The sequence below is a fragment of the Bactrocera neohumeralis genome, chromosome 5, assembly GCF_024586455.1.
Source record: "Bactrocera neohumeralis isolate Rockhampton chromosome 5, APGP_CSIRO_Bneo_wtdbg2-racon-allhic-juicebox.fasta_v2, whole genome shotgun sequence".
Classification (NCBI taxonomy): Eukaryota; Metazoa; Arthropoda; class Insecta; order Diptera; family Tephritidae; genus Bactrocera; species Bactrocera neohumeralis.
Genome location: NC_065922.1, coordinates 74,729,862 through 74,750,181, shown reverse-complemented (window position 1 = coordinate 74,750,181; position 20,320 = coordinate 74,729,862). Strand labels below are relative to the sequence as shown.

Below are 20,320 nucleotides of genomic sequence, written 5' to 3'. Positions count from 1 at the left end.
TTTAAAACGGTCAATTTATCGATTACACTTTCACTTGAAAAGAAAATCGACGTTTGTCTAAACAAAACAAATCCACATAAAATTGCTCATAACTTTATCAACTAAACACATTTTCTTCGAAAGGAAATAATTTGCCAAGATTTTTAAAGACAACTACTTTTTAATCAACAAATATGTCTACCACTACTGTGCAAAAATTTTATTGCGGTGAGGTATTCATTACGAACACATACTGTATGATACTTGAGTGCAAATGCTGTAGCGAAGAATTTGGAGTTTATTCTACTTTTCTGGATCATATATTTGAAAAACACTTTGACGATTGGGCGGCAACTGAAAAGTCCAAAAATGAACGAAAGAAATGTACCACTCCAAAGGAAAAGTTAAGTGAGCGAGTTTTGCTTCCAACAGAAGGGAACGAACGTATTACAATTGAATCCGAAACCTCAAATGAACTGGCATACGTAGGTGACGAGGATTTAATAACCGAAATACTAGAACCATTGGAAAATGACATAGCGGATATGGAGGATGATATAGTTGTGAGATAACATATAAATTATCAATTTCTATATTAATATATAAACATTTTGCAGGAAAAAGAGCAGCTTACTAAGGTTTCAATACTCAGTGTTCGACCAGTACGAGTTTTCCCAACAAAGCAATTAAAGAATGACGCGGAAAGAAAATATAAATGCAAAATATGTGGATTCGCTGTTGCTGGAATATATAACTTGCGTGGTCATGAACAGCGCCACAGTAATATTAAGCCTTTCACCTGCCTAAAGTGCAACAAAGCCTTTTACACGAGTACAGAATTAAAAATTCATACTAGACGACACAACGGAGAAAAGCCATATGTATGTACTTATTGTGGCAAATGTTTTATAACTACTGGTACTTTAAATAAGCATGAAAAACAACACGTAGACGAGCGCCCCCATAAATGTGATCAATGTGAAAAAAGGTTTAACAATGCATACCAGTTAAGGCAACACGCCGTGGTGCATACCCAGGAGCGTAACTTTTCCTGTGAAAAGTGTCAGGCCAAGTTTACACGGAAGAAAACTCTACAAACGCATATGAAACTGCATGACAATGCGCTAGAATATGAATGCATCATTTGTCATATGCGTTTTAACCAGCGACCTACACTATTGTGGCATATAAAAAACAAGCATAATGTATTGCGAGAGGATTCGGAAGGAAAAATCTCTACTGAATTTAATGTTAACAGTTGAATTGTATATAACTTTTCTATTCTATTTAATAGTACATTATATTAAAAATTTGACACACTTAAAACCAAACAATAAAGGTATAAAATACATAGGCAGTTCGTAAAACCTTTATTAAATAAAAAATTAACAAAATTTAATAAGATTTTAGAACACGTCTTTCTTATTACTTTCTGCTGAAATATATATTAAGTTTACCAGATGTTTGTAACACTCAGAAGTAAACGTTGGAGTTGAATTTTGTACACGTCGCTTTCTTTTCACGAAGTTCTACACGGAATCGCCGACATCGGACGACTATAACATTTATCTGTCATAGAAACTAAACTGAACAATAGCGTTATTGCTCCAATAAAATGTAAGCAAATGGGTCAGTAATTGTCTTCAAATGTAGCAATAGTTGTTGTCCTGGGGGATGATTAACCTCATCAAATATAAACAAAGGGGTAAGTAGCCCCATAAAATCTGAACAAAAGGTTCATTAACCTCAAATGAAAACGAAGGTTTTAAACTTGGCTAAATGTAAACAAAAGGGTCATTGACCTCATAAAATGTAAACAAAGTCCTTTAATCCCATAAAATGTAAACAAAAGGGCCAATGACCCTAAATGTAAACACAGGTTGTTATCTTGGCTAAATGGAAACAAAGGTTGTCGACTTGGCTAAATGTGAACAAAAAATTCGTTGACCCCACAAAATGTAAGCAAAGGGGTTAATGACCTCATAAAACGTAAACAAAAGGGTTAATGACCCCCAATTGTAATCAAGGGTTGTTGTCTCGGCTATATACAAAGAAAGGTTGTTGATTTGGCCAAATGTAAACAAAAAGTTCATTGACCCCACAAAATATAAACAAAAGGGTCAATGACCTCGACAAAATGCAAATAAAAGGGTCGTTGAGAGTTAATGATAATAAAAGGTATGCACGGGTTGTTGTCTTAACTAAATGAAAACAAAGGTTGTTGACTTGGCTAAACGTAAAGAGGTGGTTCATTTATCTTATAATATGTAAACAAAGGTTCAATGGTCGAACAAAACTTCGCAAATGGGTCATTGACCTCTTATTGTAAAAAAAGGTTTGTGGTAGGTTGTGGACAAGTCGAGTTGACAAAAAGTAAACAGAAAGGTAACAGATCCTATCAAATATAAATAAAGAGGTTATTGACCCTACGTAATGTAAAACAAGTTGCAAATGTTTTTTTAATATCTTTACGAAATTGGGAGTGGATTATTGTTCAAGGCAACACTACAATCTCCCATTGTATTGGCTGTCTTCGATTCACCAAGTATTACGTAAACGTATCCGCATACTCTCTTGTACGAATTGTTATCGCTCTCTTTTTTGATAAGAGAGCAGAGCGAGCTGAGAAATGGCGAATAGAAGAAAGCTACTTTGTAGAGAGACACCGCTTCCATATAAGCACTATATTATCGTGTTGTTATTTGAATTGGAAACATCCATTGTGAACACTCTTCGCCAAAAGAACAAGAATGCTTGGCATATAAAATACTAAACACAAGATATTGGCATTAAAATTGTTGCTAACTTTGCAAACATAAAGTTAATAAATATTAATAAGAATTCCGAACAACATATAAATGAGATGACTGCTGTGGCACAACAGAAATATCACTGCGGTCAAGTGTATGTTACTAATAACAACTACCGTGTGACGCTGGAATGCAAGTATTGTAATAAAGAATTTACTGCTTATGATAGTTTTCTGAATCACATCTTTGATGATCACTTTGATAATATTGATAATAAGGATTTCACAAATGAAACCCTCGAATTTGATGATATTGAGGTTTTAAAAGCTTTGGAGGATTGTGAATATGCTGATGACAACGATTGCAATGACATCAACGAAGACACGCTACAACAGCATCAACATTGCGATGGTATCAAAGAGATCATAGAAAACACTACCAGTGGTGAAATAAATGAGAATAGCCAATCTCTGGAAAACGCATTTACTAAAAGAAATGAATCTGGCTATGTGGGGAATGCAAATGTATCTACGGAAATATCAATTGTCAATACAGAAGTGGACAAACAAGTCACTAATGATGCAGAACACACTGTAAGACATATTTTTAATATTGACTTAAACATGTGAACATAATAAACAAACATTTAAACCACTTGTAGGAAACAATTGAGCCAAATTCCGCTTCGAGCGATGCATATTTCCGACCGGTCCAAAAATTCTGGAAGAACATTGATGAAAAAGAGCGGCCGCTTAAATGTAGATTTTGTGACACAACTTTTAATAAAGTGAACATTTTACGCAAGCATGAAGAGCGACATTCGAATAATAGACCTTTTAGTTGCACAAAGTGTCCTAAAAAGTTTTTTTCACGCACCGAGTTAAATACACACATTAGATGGCACACCGGCGAAAAGCCTTTTGTATGTACCTTTTGTGGCAAAAGCTATACAACGAAGGGAGCGTTAAGTAACCACGAAAAACGACATGTTGGTGAACCAAAATATAAATGTGATCATTGTGATAGAAGATTCTATGAACCATTCCACGTGCGAAATCACAGTGTAGTACATACAAAAGAACGTAATTACACATGTGATCAATGCCAAGCAAAGTTTTCAAGACCTACAACTTTGCGAATGCATATGAAATTGCATGAAAATGCTTTACGGTATACATGTAAAATATGCAAAATGAGATTCAATCAGAAACCTACATTGATATGGCACGAAAAAAGCAAACATGCCATTGTAGGAGGCGGTGCTGCATCTAGTAACATTGCTGTTACAAACCTATCTCAGGAATTATCCGATAACGAGGATACAAAATATAGGTATACATGTTGTAATACTGAATTTAAGGACAATGATTCATTTTTAAAGCACCAAAATGATGAGCACGCCGAAGAAGCCATAGCATCGTTGGAAGCTCTCGAAGAAACAGATAGTGAATACGTCGACTTTATTTAGTGTGTTTAGTGATTTGTGTGTTACTATTTATAAGTGAATACAAAAGAAAAAAAAAACAATTATAAATATTAAATAATTGAAAAATAACACTGCAGAAAAAGATGCCACTTTTATGTAACTAACAAACAAACTAGAACTGCCAACTCGGCAGTATCCTCGGAAACAATTGGGTTTTATGTCAAGACTTTACTTGGTTGGTTTAGCTTTATTTGTTATTGGATAAATTATGTATTCTTTATTAACTAAAGAAACATGGTCAGCATATCATTTCTTCAAACTCATTTTACTTTCGTATAAATTTATTATAGCATACTCAAGTTATGGAGTGTTGAAAGCTCTTATTGTGTTAAATATGTATGTAATACATCGCTGGTTTGTTTTTTTTCTAATTATCGCTATTCATTACCGTAATTTCAAAACATAGATCATCTGCATGTGGTTGCAATTGAATTTGATCCGTTTGGTGTGTTACAAAATGGTATTGTTTTTGATCTTCCATTTCTTCAGGTTGATCCTCATTTTCGGGAGGTGGTTGAAGTAATAATTCTTCCTCCTCTTCATGTTGTTGCAGCAATTGCTCTTCTTCCAATTTTCTTTGCGTGTTATTGCGACACTGTATCGAACGTTTATGTGCATCGAAATAACTTATATCCGTGAATTCCTCTTGGCAAATATCACAATGAAAATGACTTTGGTTAAGATGCAATAGCTTACGATGTCGCGCCATTTTATGCGCATCTCGACACTGCATGCCACAAAAAGGACAAACGAGCATACGTCTATTACCCATATGTACATTCCGTACATGTTCCTGTAGTGAGAAATTCTTATAGTACGCTTTGGGACAATGCTCACATTGGAAGCGTCTCATTTTTTCATGCGTAGACTCACGATGCCGCTTTAACATTGTATTTTGTGAAAACGTTTTTCCACAAATTTCACATATATGTTCTTTTTCCTGATGCCGTCGTTGATTGTGTACCCGTAGATCTTGTTTTGTGGAGAAATATAATTTACATGGTTCGCAAACATACGGCCGAATTCCCATGTGCCGCCGAGAGTGACCAGCCAAGTAACTGTGATCCTTGTATGATTTGTCGCAATAAATACAGGCATATCGGTTCGTACCGGGAACCAAATGTGTTTTAAGGTGGGCAGAAAGCTTTGATTTATGCATCACATCAGGGCATATACCACATTCGACAGGTAACTTTTCATCCGATTCAGTATTCGACAAGGAGAATTCAACAATAGGGGTATCATCAACATCATAATCGACAATATTGGCAACAAGTTCGTCAAAGAGCAGGTAACGTTTTGGGCCTTTATGTGAGTTAGTGGGTGAATGTTCTATTTCTGTTTTCGGCACAATTTCCTCTTTAATAAATTCGACATTAGTTGGCAATGTATCTGGTACTACCTCGACTAGACTATCGGCTATCTCGTATCCCTGCTCAGTGTCGTCCTCGTCGATTACCTCCATTATAATCGATTCCGGCTTGATTGATACATCTTCCAGCTGTTCCACCTCCACCCCGTCTTCCTCTTCATATATAAAGGTTTCCTCTTCTACAGAGTCGCAATCCTTAGTCAATTCAAACTCGATAAACTCGTCTATTTCTTCCACTTCGTCGCACATTTTATTTAATTATTATATTTTCTTAACACGTTATCTTAAGTCCACTTTATTATAAGCAAAATATCTCATAAATTCTTAAACAGCGTCAGCAAAAGCGTGTGAAAGTGATGCAATGAAAAATGTTAATGATACTGTACGCAATCCGGTTACTTGTTATTTGTGAGTATTCGTAGACAGTGCTAATCACCGTTTAGTAGTTATTTAATTGTTTATAATAAATTCACAACAATTACATATGCCCTTATTATTTGTTGACAAAAATAAGTACTTAAAAATCCCGCCTTCGAAGAGTTGATTCCAGGATTGTAGGGAAACGGTGAGATGGCTAATAGAAGCACTAAAATACTTTTAATGCGTCACTGCCTGTTTTATTCACAATTGAAAAATATGACGTTATACTAAAATGTCAAAATGAATTAATTGTGAATAATTTGTACATTCTCCGTCAGTATCAATATTATTACATCAGAGGTGCATAGAATGGTGTGTTTTGCAAATGAATTAAAGTTTTAAAATTATTTTTATGTTTTCTAACTGTACACGATTTTTTTTATTTTTTAATATCCTTCGATAATATTAAGTTAGAACGTGTATTACGAAAATAATCACGAAAAATTTTGCATCAAAAACATCGATTTCAACATTATTATATTATAGCACGAATATATATTTTATAAGAGTATGCAAATTTATCTTTCATTTCTATATTGGCTTTTCTATGCTAAGATAAATAGTGATCAATTTAGAAAAATCGTTACAAAAGTTTTGTTTTGCCTGTGGCAATAGTAAGCACGCAAGCCACCACAAGCGCGCCAAAATAAGCTATTGTGAATGATGAGCCAGCTGTTTTCAGAATATATTGTGAATATCAAGTGAATAAAATTATACAGGATTTCCTGTCAATTATTTCCTTTAAATTATATCGGTTTAGTGCACATTTTGTTAATTGTTTTTGATATCTATATGGCAAACAACGACTACTAAATAACTGGATTGGGCACTCAAACAAGGGATGAGTAAGTGTGAGTTAAGAAGAGCTTTTACATATGTATGTATTAAGTATGTAGTCACGATTTGTTGCAGGTGTATGCTCAAAACTTAGCAGTTTTGGGCCAAATAAAGAAATTATTATATAATATATTTGCTACACCAATAATCCAAGCATATGCATAAGTTCTCGTATCTGCATGTTCTTACGTGTATGTGAGAATGTGTCACTAAAACAAATCACCATTTACCTGAAAATCGCCGCCAAGCGTAGTGGGCTTTCCTGTAGCCCTTGAGACCGTTTTGTTTTTCTTGTTTTTGCGCTGATTTGTATTAGCTTCAATTCTCACGACCTTTCCACTATTATTTCATATGTGTAAAAATGCGCCATACTTTTAGTTCGCTACGTGTTACGTACTTAACAGTTATGGTACAAGTTCTTGACTTGTGTTACACATTTCTTCCATTTCTTCATAAATTTTTTGTGCACACAACACACGATCATACGCGCTTTGTATGTGTGCACTTGTATACTAATTTATAATAGTGATTTTACTGTGACACCCAATGCGGTGCCTGCGTGCAATGAACGCATTAAAACTAACTTGGCATTTTATTATTACACATATGTATGTATATGTGTAAATACATATGCATGTATGTTTCGTCTAGTACCAGCTTTATGCCGAAGCTAATGACTGCCTTTACTTATGCTTCTATAATTATTGATGAAGCGCTAAGTGTTTTCGGAAGTTGGCACTAACAAGATCCAACCAAAATGGGTGGCAGTTGCCGCAACTATGGTTTTAAAGCTGGCGTACTATAACGCCACTATCATACATACATATGTATGTATGTATGTACATTAGCCTCTGATTCATTCATTCATGATATTTGCAGGGCATGTAACCAGCAAGCTATGAAATGTAATTTTAGCACTGCTGTTAACTTATTTCATTTTCTTTGAATGGGTTGTTTGCTTTTTATTCACGGTGTCTGTTGCTTGTTTTATCGCTGCTGCCACCACTGCTACTGCTGTTGCTGGTAACTTTTCCACCGCCACACGAGCAACATCTGCATTTCTTCAAAGCCACTTGTTGGTCTGGCTTTGCTTATTATATTTTCACACTTGGCGGCGTTTGGTCGTTTGTTGCGCGCGTTAGCGTTTGAGTCTGCTACGATTTGAAAAGCGCGTTATAATAACTTTTGCATTTGGTATTTTGTGCTTAACTACTTGCGAATATATCACGGCTTAAGGCGTCAGTTGCTTCCGTTCGAGCGCCGGTACATGCAATTTTGTAATAGCACTCCGCTGTTGTTTCGTTTATTCATTAATTAGACGTAATATTTTTTAAATAAATATTGGTTTCTTATATACCACGCGTATCGTTAAATTATTTGTTTTAGCAAATAAATTGTTATCGAAGTGCGATAATAACTGTCAAACGATAACAATAAATGTGTCCATAAATGATTGAGATAGAATAGTGCAGCAAAAATACATAAATACTGATAAAAATATTAAGAAAAGTTAAAACAATTTAGCAATTTAAATAATTATGCGTTGTATTGTGGTGAGTACAATTTACAAATGCTAAAAAATAAATAAAAATAACGATAAATTAATAAAAAAAAAATAGGAAAAGTACATTAGCAAAATTAGGAAGATAAATAAACAAAACAAGAAAAAACGCTAACTACGGCTGCACCGAAGCCGTAATGCCCTTCACAGGTACAAAAAAGTTTATAAAGAAATTGTAGTTATCCTAATTTTGTACGGTAAGTTTGCATGACAATGTTCCGATCTGAAAAAATTGTTCGGAGATTGTACTGCTCGCTTGGAAAATAATTTATGGCAAATTTATCAAACAAACAAGTTTTCCACACAAGGACTTGATTTTGATCGGTCAGTTTGCATGACAGCTATATGCTATAGTGGTCCGATCTGAAAAAAATCGGAGATTGTAGCCCTCGCTTAGAAAATAATTAAATTTTTTTAAGCTGTATTGTCAAATAAGGAAGTTTTCTTTATAAGAACTTGGTTTTGGTTTTGGATTTTGTCAGTTTTTGAGGTGAAAAAGACGTGTACAAAATTTTAGAAAGATATCTCAAAAACTAAGAGACTACATACAGACATGGCTAAATCGACTGCTATATAGTATACACCTAGAAAGTACAGCAAAAAGTCCATGACAATAGCTTTTTTCTCACGCCATCTGCCACTGCGCGATGCTATTGAATTTAATTAACTGCCCGTGGCATATTTACTGAATTGACAACAACAAATGCAATGTAAAGGGCCTAATAGAATGCGCTATGATGCGCCAATAATTACGAAAAGCGCTACGTCATGCCGAATCATTGCGCATATTGCAATTCGAATAACTGCACATTTCAATTTGTGCTCTTGCTAGAGGCCATTTAAAAGAAATACAGCTAATAAAATAAAATAACCTAAAAAAATTGAAAACAAATTATTATGTCAGTAGTGAACATTGACCGATGTTGTCCAGCGTGTTGGTGAAGATGATCAGGCAAGAAAGAATAATAAAATAAAAGTAATGACAAAAAAAATCGGGATAAAATGATTGCTTGACTTTGTATAACGGTTATGTGCGCAGTGATTGATCAAATGTTTGACTGACAATATACACGCAAACATATAGCCTTACATAGCAATACATACATATGTACATGGCTGGTGATGCTTTAAAGATAGTTGCGTTAATTACGTTATATACCTTCAGGCTAACTATATTCATTACATACTGTTGTTGACGCCTCTTTTTTACACACTTATGCGATTTCTTCATTAATTTAGCTCATCAATTTGAATTTTGCATTCATCTCGAAAAACGAACGCATACGCCAAACTCAATACATATTACTTAATCAGCAAACTATTAAACAACAAACGCAGCGGTGACTGTTTTTTCTTTAGCGTGTCTTTTTTCGCTCTTTCGTAATTTTATGTTCAGCTAACAGTGTATCCTAAAGTGTTATAAAAATATTATATATGCATTTATCTTTGGCGATATTTATTTTTGCTCTTTTGTTGAAGGTTTCACTCAAGTTAGTGCTTGGATAAAATAAATATTTAAGTATTTACCTAAATAACTCTGCGTGTTGGTATTTTGCGATTTGAACTTTTAGTGGCTTTTTGTCGCAATATTTGTCAAAGATTCGTACATAACTGGCCGAGTCAAATGATGTTTTACCGAAAGGCGGGCAAGGTTTTGGGTTAATTTTATTCTAGAATAGCGATTACACACATTTGAAACATAACATACTGATATCTTTCAAGGTATATACAAAATTATGGTTAGGTTCAATGAAATTACATGCAAATATTTTAACACTTCATTAAAAGTACATTCAGTCTTAGCTGGACTACGACTTAATAAAGTCTAACTTACATCCATGAAGTAAAGTTGAAGGAATACTGCCGAGTGGACAGTTCTTGGCTATACAAAATTTCGGGTCCGTTCGGTTTATGTAGATTTGTTCTGCACAAATTCGAAAAGAAGCTCGGTTAAGTATTTAGCAAAGGTTTCAGCCGCATATATGACTATAGAAGGTTTGTCCGGAATGTAATACAACTGAGTCGATTTGAAAAATTCATTTAACCAATCGTTAGAATTTTTTAAAAACTTTCAATATAGTCTCCTTATGCGTCGATGCAGCGCTGCCAACGCTATTTCCAAGGATTGAAGGCGTCACGGAAGACATTCTCCGGAATAGCCTTGAGAGCCGAGGTGCATGCTGGATCTCCTCTGTCGTATTAAAATGATCGGAAGATTGCCTCTTTGTCTCGGGATCATACTCAAAGATCCATGACTCGTCAGCTGTGATTTCGTTATTCAAAAATTGGGGATCAATTTCACACATGTTCAAATTTTCTTGACACACTTCCACTTGCCGCAATTTATGCTCGGCAGTGAGCACTTTTGGGACCATCTTCGTGCAAACCTTGCGCATGTTCAAGTGCTCGAGTCACATTGTCGATGTTTGTCAAAGTCGCAGGTCTCCCAGCACGGTCTTCATTAGCAACCTGCTGCCAACGAAACACACTACTTCTTGCTAAAGCAACATCTGGGTAAGCCTGCTTAATCATATAAAAAGTCTCTGTCGCAGATTTAGCGAGTTTCACTGCATTTTTCACAGAAACACGTCGCGCGAAAATGTTTGTCCTGACTCTCCAGATGCTCGGAGACAACTAATCAGGCGCTCGTTCGTTAGCTAGGAATGCACTCTACCGAATCCAGTCGGTGCGCGCACGCTCCGAAGTACAGTCGCGGCGGAAGAAAATCAGTCCTATTACTTTCCGGACCAACCCTGTACATATATACCATATGTATGTATGTATATATACGTATAATATATACTAGCAGCATGCTCGTAAAGCCCGAATTGTTTTATTAATTTAATGATAGAAAATTTTCTATCTTCTAAAAGCTGCGCAGCTGCACTCAAAACGAGATCTATGTAAAATCGAAACTTTATTGTCATTATAATTTTATTTGTCTAAATAGAAAATGTTTAGATGCGTTAAAATTACAATACAAAAATTTTAAAGCCTTTTAAATTATTATGGTAAACATTGAATACTTGTAATTTATACTAAACGACAATACTAAATAACTTTCGGTGTTTCTCTTAATAATTTACCATTTATTTCTATTATTTCTTATTTTTTCCAAAATAACCTTCAGCTAAGTCACCTTTGTGTTGCCACTGACTGTGGCGGCTTAAATAAATGATGGTTATGCTCGCATTGTTTGTGCTGCTGCTGTCAATTGACATTTTTTGAGTGAAATATACACACAACAGAGTCCAGCTGTCAGTTGTTTGAGTGTTTGTTTATTATGCCGCCCCATTGGGCGATACAGACAATTTGCATTTGTAATTAAGTGCCTCGCGGTGGCTTAGTTAAGATTTTGAAATTTTTGAATAAAGCCCCTTAAATGTATTTGTACAAAGTAACTACATATTTATATTTAACAAACATACTTACATAGTAATTTGGATTGGCAAGTGCCACACATACCATATTTGTAGGTCCAACATCTTTTATGCGGAAATTTAGGGCATCGACGCGGCGTTTTGTGCGCCATCTCTGAAACGCTGCCCGTTACTGCTGTCGGTCCATAATGTTTTTGTTGCAGCCACAATGCTGCTGTTTCCCAGCCACTTTTTGTCACGCTGGGATTTGCATGTCGCTGGGATTTTTAAACGTTGCTGCTAATTTTCAATTGGAGCATTTGCATTATGATGAATTGGCGCTTGAAATGAAGTGGTAGAGCACAAAACAGACAAAAACATAAACAAAAAAAAAAAAAAAAACAGCAACAAATGTAATAATACATACCAATTAGTGTTGACGACAACTTGTGCGAACGCATATATGCATATGTATGTATACATCTGGTATGTGGTACGCATAATAACCGGTTCCGGTGACAAGACGTGTGAATGCAGTTAGCTATGTGCTATGTGTGCGCTAAAAAAATGCAAAAAACAACAAAAAATTATCAACTTAATTTCTTAGCGACTAAATATTTAATTTTTATTTAATTATATGCGAAATGAACGCTCCAAGTTGAGCGTGAAAAATTAAAAACAAAAATTGTTTTCAATTAATATTTTAAATATTGACATGCTGCTACTGTTTCTTTGGACTGCAGTGCCCTTGGTTCTTCTAGTTCGAGCATGGTGTTTTTATACCTTAAAATAAGTTTAACACAAACTAGTCGCTCAGTTTTTGAGATATTAACAGGAATTTCCACATGTTCTTCACTCTCCAAGAAGCTGCTCATTTGTCGAAATCGCCGGTACCGGACCACTATATAGCTGCTTCATAAATTCTTCTTCTTCTTCTTTACTGGCGTAGACACCGCTTACGCGATTATAGCCGAGTTAACAACAGCGCGCCAGTCGTTTCTTCTTTTCACAACATTTTCACAACATGACACCAATTGGAAATTCCAAAGCAAAGCCAGGTCCTTCTCCACTTGGTCTTTCCAACGGAGTGGAGGTCTTCCTCTTTCTCTGCTTCCCTCGGCGGGTATTGCGACGAACACTTTCAGAGCTGCAGTGTTTTTGTCCATACGTACGACATGACCTAGCCAGCGTAGCCGCTGTCTCTTAATTCGCTGAACTATTTCAATGTCGGCGTATATCTCATAAAGCTCCATCGTTCCATCGAATGCGATATTCACCGTGGTCAACGCGCAAAAGACTATAAATCTTCCGCAGAACCTTTCTCTTGAAAACTCGTAACGTCGACTCATCAGATGTTGTCATCGTCCATGCCTCTGCACCATATAGCAGGACGGGAATAACGAGTGACTTATAGAGTTTTGTTTTTGTTCGTCGAGAGAGGACTTTACAAATTGATCGATCAAAATCAAGTTCTCTCGGTTCTGCATTTGTATCTCAATGTCTTTCGGTCTCATATCTCACGAAGGTTTTTGATACCCATTTCTACCATTCATTTATTTTTGCACAAGTAACGTTATTTTACAGAAATTGCTGCTTTTGATAGTTCTACATATTTGTTTCATCAATATACATACATACATACATATAAGCTGCATTTTACCTTTTTTCCCATTCGCAGATTTTATTTAATTTTGCTAATTAGAATTATGTTGTCTTTATTTTGCAGAATTCTTAATTTTGACCGTTAATCCATAAAACCACAGAAGCTTATTTAAAAGAGCATCTGCATTAGCCACTACTGGCAGCCAAGCGTAGAACATCAGCGCCTGATACGCCGTGTCGAAGTGAACGAGTTAGGCAAAAGAAAAACGGAGCTCTGAAAAACGAAGCTCTGAAAAACGAAGCTCTGAAAATAGCGCCGTTATTTGTTAGTAAGCGGCGTGAGCGACGTAGGAGGGCAACATAAATGCAGAAAAAAACTAAAAGAATACTGCTAATCTGAAGAAAATTGACATAAGCAGCAACGGCAATAACACATGACAACAACAAGCACACGGGAACACGCTCAACTCAGCTGTTGCAACGTACATAGTAATCACAAAACCATAAACCACAACTACAGTTGCTGTTGTAGTTCTTGCTGTTATATTATTTGCTTAGCGGTATATAAATCGAAGTACTCATGCTCTTGCAACGTCTGCGCATGTCACTCAGCGTGCTGCAGCTGCCACTGGCATTGTCACTGCTGTTAATGTGTCACGGTGTCTGGGCAAACAGAACGGCAAACGCGTCGGCTGCTTTAAAAGCTGTCGCGCCCCCAACAGCCGCACCGTCGTTGGTTGCACCTTTGGTTTCGTCATCGGAAGCCACGCTTCTAACCACGCGGCGTCTATTTCCGACAACCACAACAGCGGCGTCCTCGGCAGCGTATGCTAGACAGGCGCGCGCACGTCATCGCTACGATGATGAAGTAGCGGATGTGGAGTCTGTACAGCCACATGCGACGGCTACCACCGTCAAAGCGTCCACTGCCACTAAAATTGGACGCAATGTTGGTAATCTGCCAAAGAAGCGCTATAAAGTGCTGGCCGTGCATACGAATTGTACGCGAGACCTCTTCACGATGCGCATCGATTTGAATCGCGACTTCCGCGGCCTTGTCTATGCCAAGGACTTTCCGTTAGAATGTAGCGCGCGCGGCAATGCACATCAAAATGTCACTTTGCGGCTACCCACATCCGGTTGCGGTGTGCGCGCTGAGCCGCGCGCAGACGGCGTTATGGAGTTGTCTGTGCGTGTGATGCTGCAGATGGAGCAAAAGCTGCGCCAGAGCTCCGATATATTGCGTACAGTGCGTTGTAAGCTGCCGCCGACTGCGATGGGCATGATGGTGGGGCCGATTGCGGGCATGGCGAGTAAAAGGGCTAGGATAAAAGCGGGACAACAGTGGAAAGTGGCATCGAATTACAGGTAAGTTGGGTTGTTATAAAAGTTACCTGCGTGCTAATAACGGATTACCACGTTCACATCAGAAACGGACGCATGCGCACACTAAACGCGGCGCAAAAGCATAATAACCATGCAACAGCTGCCGCCGCCGCACAAGGTAATGAAGATTTCACCGACGCGCCGCAAGCGGAAGCGTCTAATATTGAAGCGCAAACATTGAAAGAACAACAGGGCGATAATGCAGAAAAAGAACAGGAAATCGCCGCGACCGCCAAAACTGCTGACCCAACAGCAAAGCTCGACGATGTCAGCGGGGGCGCTGGTGATGGTGGTGCTTCAACTAGCGCGGCCAATAGCAACGCCACACCGCGTGTGCGCATTTGGCTTGAATTGGGCGGCCTTGACGGCACCGGCGCGGTGGAAGTGGGCCAAGCCACTACGTTAACTGTGCGCGCCATAGTGCCCGGCAACATGGGTGTGCGCGTGGTGGATTGCGCAGCGCTCGACGGGCTAGGCGAATCGAAGCAGCAGCTGTTGGACGATCGTGGCTGCACAATAGATGAGCAGGTGAGTGGGCGGCGGCAAACGCATATATAAATAATTAATAGGCGAATAAGCGAAATATTTTATTGGTATAGAGTGGCAAGGTTATCTAGTAACGCATTTGTTAATGAGCTCTTTGGTAGTCGCTGCCGTTGCACAGAAGTGGGATGAGGCGCGTATAAATAGTCTCTAATAGCGTTCATGCCTCGTTTAATAATCGTAATCGTTGAATACGAGAATTTATCCGGCGTTTGAATGCGTATAGTTGCACCCTTCATTTGTGGGTTAATACCACACGCCCAACGCAACGCCGGCATAGCTGATTTCAAGATGATTTCTTTAATGATTTTCAATCTCTTGCAAATATTTATCAATGCTTAACGAGTTAGGCACCGTTACTGATCGCACGGTTGGCCGTTGCAAAAGCGGCGTGATGCGTCGCTCATGGGTATTTCATTTTGACGCTTTGCAAGATATACATACGTAAATTATTTGTCTTTATGTACACCCGAAACAAAACTTAGCAAACTCGCGCTTACTTAATACATTTAAAAATTTCATAAAACCCGCGTGGCTCTCAATAATCATTGATATATATTCTAGTCTTTTAACCTACATTCATGTAAATTACATGTCTGCTTTGTCTCTGCATGCTGCTGTGTTGACGTTTTAATTTTTCTAATTTTTTCTCTTCTTTTCATAGATTTCTTTAACAACCTAACCTCTACTGCTTCATTTTTTGTTATCTTTTGTCTTAATAAAGCAACCGTTATGATTGTAGTAAGAAAGATATTTGGGCTCTTTGATAAATTAGCACGATTAGCGTAGCTAACGATTTGGTGATTACCCAGAGTGGTGACCATTATGAAAACGAGCACTGCGGAAGAAATAGCAAAAAGACACAACTTTCATTTTTAATACAAACTTGATTGACGCTTCTTTCTTTCTTTTTCTTATTTTTTTTCACTTCCATAGCCTGCGTATCTTTGGTTCTTATGCTATGCGATATATTCTTGTTGTACCTAAATTTCTATAGTACCGCTATTTTTATAGTCAGCAAGCGAATTCGCATGAAATTTGGTTTACAAATTGGAATTTTCGGCCATTTCTTCTATTTTGCCATCGAACGCTGTTGATTATTGAATCTGCTTCTAATTAACTGATCTATCAGCTCATTATTAGTTTATCAATTTGAAATTGATTCAACATCCAAGTTCATAATTGAGCGGTGAATCAATTCTAAATCTTCACTTTTGCTTGCTTTTATTGAAGTTTCAGTTATGTTATTCAGTTCAGTTTTAGGTATCTATGTTGTTTATATGTTAATAGCAAATTTACATTTAAGAAGTATGTAAATGACAACAGTGCTGTTGTTTATTTCATTATTTTGCCTAACATAAAGAGATATTAGAATGCTGTTTATAGGAAAGTGTTATTCAGAGAAAGTGTGAAATTGTTAAAAATATAAAACAATATATTGAGGTTTTACAAAAAAAAATAAAATAAATTGATCCGTGTAAAGAGACGATGTAGCCATGTATATCTATATGTATGTATATGCGAAGTAGTCCCTCAGATTTTTGAGATATCCAGCTGATAATTTGCACCAGTCATTTTCTTCCTGAGAAGCTGCTCATTTGTCGAAACTAACTACTATAGCATTTCGCTGTCATACATTTTGATCTATTAAAATCTAGTCATTGCATGAAATTTTGTATGTGACAAGATACCTTCACGAATTCAACGTAGATTAATACTGAAGGCAATGCTAGAATTCCCAAATAATTATTTTCAGATCGAACAATTCGAAGCCTAATTCATGAGGTTTTGCCATTTTTTTCACTGACTTGTGACAGACCACGTAATCTTGCCAGCCGACTTTTGCGTTTTCCACGTTACGGATAAAGTTCTTTTTAAAGTTCTTTTTATACTGGGTTTGTCCTGAAAGTAATAGGACTGATTTTTTCCGCAGCGACTGTACTTCGGAGCATGCGCGCACCGACTGGATTCGGTAGAGGGCGTTCCCAGCTAACGAACGAGCGGCTGGAGACTCAGGAAAATGATTTTTTCGTGAGTGGTACCAGCCAAAAATGCAGCGTTCGTTCAAGCAGAGGTACGCAATTAAATTCTGTGTGGAACTCGGTAAATCTGCGACAGAGACGTTTATATGATCAAGCAGGCTTACCCAGAAGTTGCTTTAGCAAGAAATGCTGTGATTCTGTAGTACCAGGCCTTTTTGGAGGGCCGGGAAGAGGTCGCTAATGAAAACCGGAAGAATGAGCAAATCCAAAGTTAAAACGATGCTTATTGTCTTTTTTGCCATCAAAGGCATCGTCCACCATGAATTTGTTCCTCCTGAACAAACTGTCCACCCAAGTTTTACATGGAAGTCCTGAAGAGACTGAAACGAAAGGTCAATCGGGTCCGACAAGACATCGCAGGCGATTGGAAGTTGCACCACGACAACGCCCTGGCTGACACCGCCTTTCTTGTGAACAGCTACCTAACCAAGCCCGCCATCCCAACGCTTCCGCAGCCGCCCTACAGATCAAATATGGCCCCCGGACTTTTTTGTTTCCTTGCCTGTAAAGGCCGATGAAAGACAAGCATTTTGAGGCGATAGAAGGGATCCAAGCGGCATGCACCTCGGCTCTCAAGGTTATTTCTCAGAATGCCTTCCGTGACGCCTTTAATGCTTGGAAATCGAGCTGGCAGCGCTGCATCGACGCATAAGGAGACTATATTGAAAGCTTTTAAATAATTGTAACGATTGTTTCAATAAATTTTTTTAAATCGACTTAGTCCTATTACTTTCCGGACAAACCCTGTATGTTTGCCATATATTTCAAAAAGCTTAAAATTTTATCTGGACCAAAATTCGTCACACAATTATTTCTAAACGTCTTGCGGTGTATTTAAACCAAAAATTGCTCCATTCATTTCAACAATTTTCTTACCACACGACCGCTAAACGTTGTATAAAAGGCACACATTATTATTATATCTGTAAAGTGCTAGGTAAATGGGTTGCAACTGACGCTTCCACGCTATTTTATGCTTGCGGTTATGCCTGCCTGTGGCACTATCCCACTAAGCTGTACGTCCGTCCACACGCCTCTTTGTTGTTACAACGCTTTCGTCTAATTATGCTAAATGTTAGAACAGTTTGTCCATTATCTTTATTTTTCAATTTTTTTCCACTACATAACAGACACATTACGCTGTTATTGTTATTGTTTTTTGCTGGGTATGCGGTTACAAAGCAATTAAATTATTCAACGCTTTGGTTGAAATTATTTTTGCCTAACGGCTGCCTCACGCCTGCGCATTACACTACACTTGTTCTATGCGCTTGCGTGAATGTTTGTATGTATGTACACAGCTTTGTGTGGTTAAGATTTAGGGAAGTTGTTGGCTTAGTGCGGGCAAGAAAGCGCCGGAAAAACAGTTGTTTGTTATTGTTTTTTTTTTTTTAATTTTCCTTGCAGCGCTTCGCATAGTTGAGTAGATTAAGAGGTCACAATAATTAGCCATGAGTGAAATATTTTCCATTAGCATATTTGGCACGAATTCTCCAGACACACACACACACATATACATATATACAAATGCGCACACAACAGCTTGGTATCATCCCGCTGGCATTGTGTCTCAACGCATGAAGTGGGCCAGCGAAGAAGGTTCTGCCATTGTCATGCCATGGCAACTGGTTAAATGTGGTAAACGTCGGCCTAAAGCGTGGCAGCAATGTGACCCAGTAGCTATGAGCTGGCTTTAATTGTTTCTTGATGCGCTACTGCGCGCGCGCGCATTTGCATTTCCACTGCCGCGCCAAGCCATGCCGAGCAGTGAGCGCCCGTTGTGATGTGTTCATAGCATAAAAGTACAAGTTGATCAGTTCGTCGAGTGTGTGTGTGTGTGTAGCACATAAATTATTACAGTTCAGAGTAGTTGCATAGGTTTAGCGTTCGCTCGAAGAATAGCCGCCAAGTTGTGGCGAATGGCGCACGCAGCGAGTGATTTCCCATTCCCATTCTCATTCTCGGCGCACAACCCGTTTAATATATTTCAAATAGATTTTCATTGTTTTGATTTTCATTTTCATTTCGTTTTCATTTTGCTTAGGAGGTCAGTGATGTCGGTGGTGCCGTTAATTTATCACTACTCGCCTTCATTCACACATACATATACATATGTACATGTGTTTATATTGCGGGTATGTTTCTGCATTTATGCTTATTCATCTCAATTAATTCTGTTTATATGTATGTATGTGTTTCGCGCAAGTTTCGCACGACAAATCACCGCAAAGGCACTTCCCTATTTATTTACGCCACTTTCAAATGTCAAAATGTCATTTAATTCGCACAGCTGTGGAAAAGTGTTGACCTTTAAGCAAGATTTATTAGTCCATTAGTTCAAGAAAGTGTTATCATGAAAGAAATAAAGTAAAGAGCAGGGAAACCCAGAAAGAAGAAGTTTAATTCAGCTGCACAGGAGCTACAATACCACTCACAGGTACATTTTTCAGTTTGTATGGCAGCTATATCCTATAGTGGTCTGATATCGGCGGTTCCGATAAATGAGCAGCTTCTTGGAGAGAAAAGGATGTGTGCAAAATTTCAGAACGAAACCTCAAACACCGAGGGCGTAGATCCCGTAAATAGAGAAGGACTGGTACGCGGACATGTCTAGATCGATTCAGCCGTAACGCTGATCATTTGCAAACAGGGTTTGTCCGGAAAGTAATAGGACTGATTTTCTTCCATCGCGACTGTACTTCAGAGCGTACGCGCACTTACAGGATTCAGTAGATGGGGCTCCTAACTAACGAACGAGTGGGTGGTCAGTTGTCTCCGAGGACATGGAGAGTCAGGACAAACATTTTTACGCATTTAAATTCTGTGTGAAACTCGGTAAATCTGCGATAGAGACGTTTGATATGATCAAGCAGGCTTACTCAGATATTGCTTTAGCAAGAAGTGGTGTGTTTCGGTGGCACCAGCCCTTTTTGGAGGTGCGGGAAAAGGTCGCTGATGAAGACCTGCGACTTCGACAAACACC

At 37.9% G+C, this 20,320-nt stretch overlaps 4 protein-coding genes across 8 annotated transcripts in view; 3 read left to right on the top strand and 1 right to left on the bottom strand.

The window, feature by feature from the left end:
- The window catches only part of LOC126759367 (uncharacterized), a 31,276-nt gene extending 25,073 nt beyond the window's left edge, over window positions 1-6,203 (bottom strand). Inside the window, exon 1 of the mRNA XM_050474102.1 lies at window positions 4,585-6,203. Within this exon, the coding sequence (XP_050330059.1) occupies window positions 4,585-5,836 (1,252 nt within the window). The 5' untranslated portion in view covers window positions 5,837-6,203. The remainder of the gene's footprint in view (window positions 1-4,584) is intronic.
- On the top strand, window positions 70-1,340 carry LOC126759280 (zinc finger protein 585B-like). Of its 2 annotated transcripts, none has more exons than XM_050474015.1 (2): window positions 70-539; window positions 597-1,340. In XM_050474015.1, the coding sequence occupies exons 1-2, from the start codon at window positions 174-176 to the stop codon at window positions 1,239-1,241; spliced, it is 1,011 nt and encodes a 336-aa protein (XP_050329972.1). In that variant the 5' UTR covers window positions 70-173; the 3' UTR covers window positions 1,242-1,340. The 2 variants fall into 2 exon arrangements, with proteins under 2 accessions (XP_050329972.1, XP_050329971.1); XM_050474014.1 differs by having other exon boundaries at window positions 73-542; window positions 597-1,338.
- Window positions 2,712-4,284, top strand: LOC126759274 (zinc finger protein OZF-like). Of its 2 annotated transcripts, XM_050474007.1 has the most exons (3): window positions 2,837-2,925; window positions 3,008-3,322; window positions 3,391-4,284. In XM_050474007.1, the coding sequence occupies exons 1-3, from the start codon at window positions 2,920-2,922 to the stop codon at window positions 4,195-4,197; spliced, it is 1,128 nt and encodes a 375-aa protein (XP_050329964.1). In that variant the 5' UTR covers window positions 2,837-2,919; the 3' UTR covers window positions 4,198-4,284. The 2 variants fall into 2 exon arrangements, with proteins under 2 accessions (XP_050329963.1, XP_050329964.1); XM_050474006.1 differs by having other exon boundaries at window positions 2,712-3,322.
- Window positions 6,204-7,909: 1,706 nt separating the features above from the next.
- LOC126760345 (uncharacterized) overlaps window positions 7,910-20,320 on the top strand; it is a 29,751-nt gene continuing 17,340 nt past the window's right edge. Inside the window, exons 1-3 of one of the 3 annotated variants that reach the window (XM_050475925.1) lie at window positions 7,910-8,397; window positions 13,491-14,734; window positions 14,797-15,280. In XM_050475925.1, coding sequence (XP_050331882.1) covers window positions 13,947-14,734; window positions 14,797-15,280 — 1,272 coding nt within the window. In that variant the 5' untranslated portion in view covers window positions 7,910-8,397; window positions 13,491-13,946. Of the gene's footprint in view, window positions 8,398-8,468; window positions 8,556-13,490; window positions 14,735-14,796; window positions 15,281-20,320 lie in introns of those variants that run through there. The other 2 variants (XM_050475923.1, XM_050475924.1) reach the window with 2 other exon arrangements.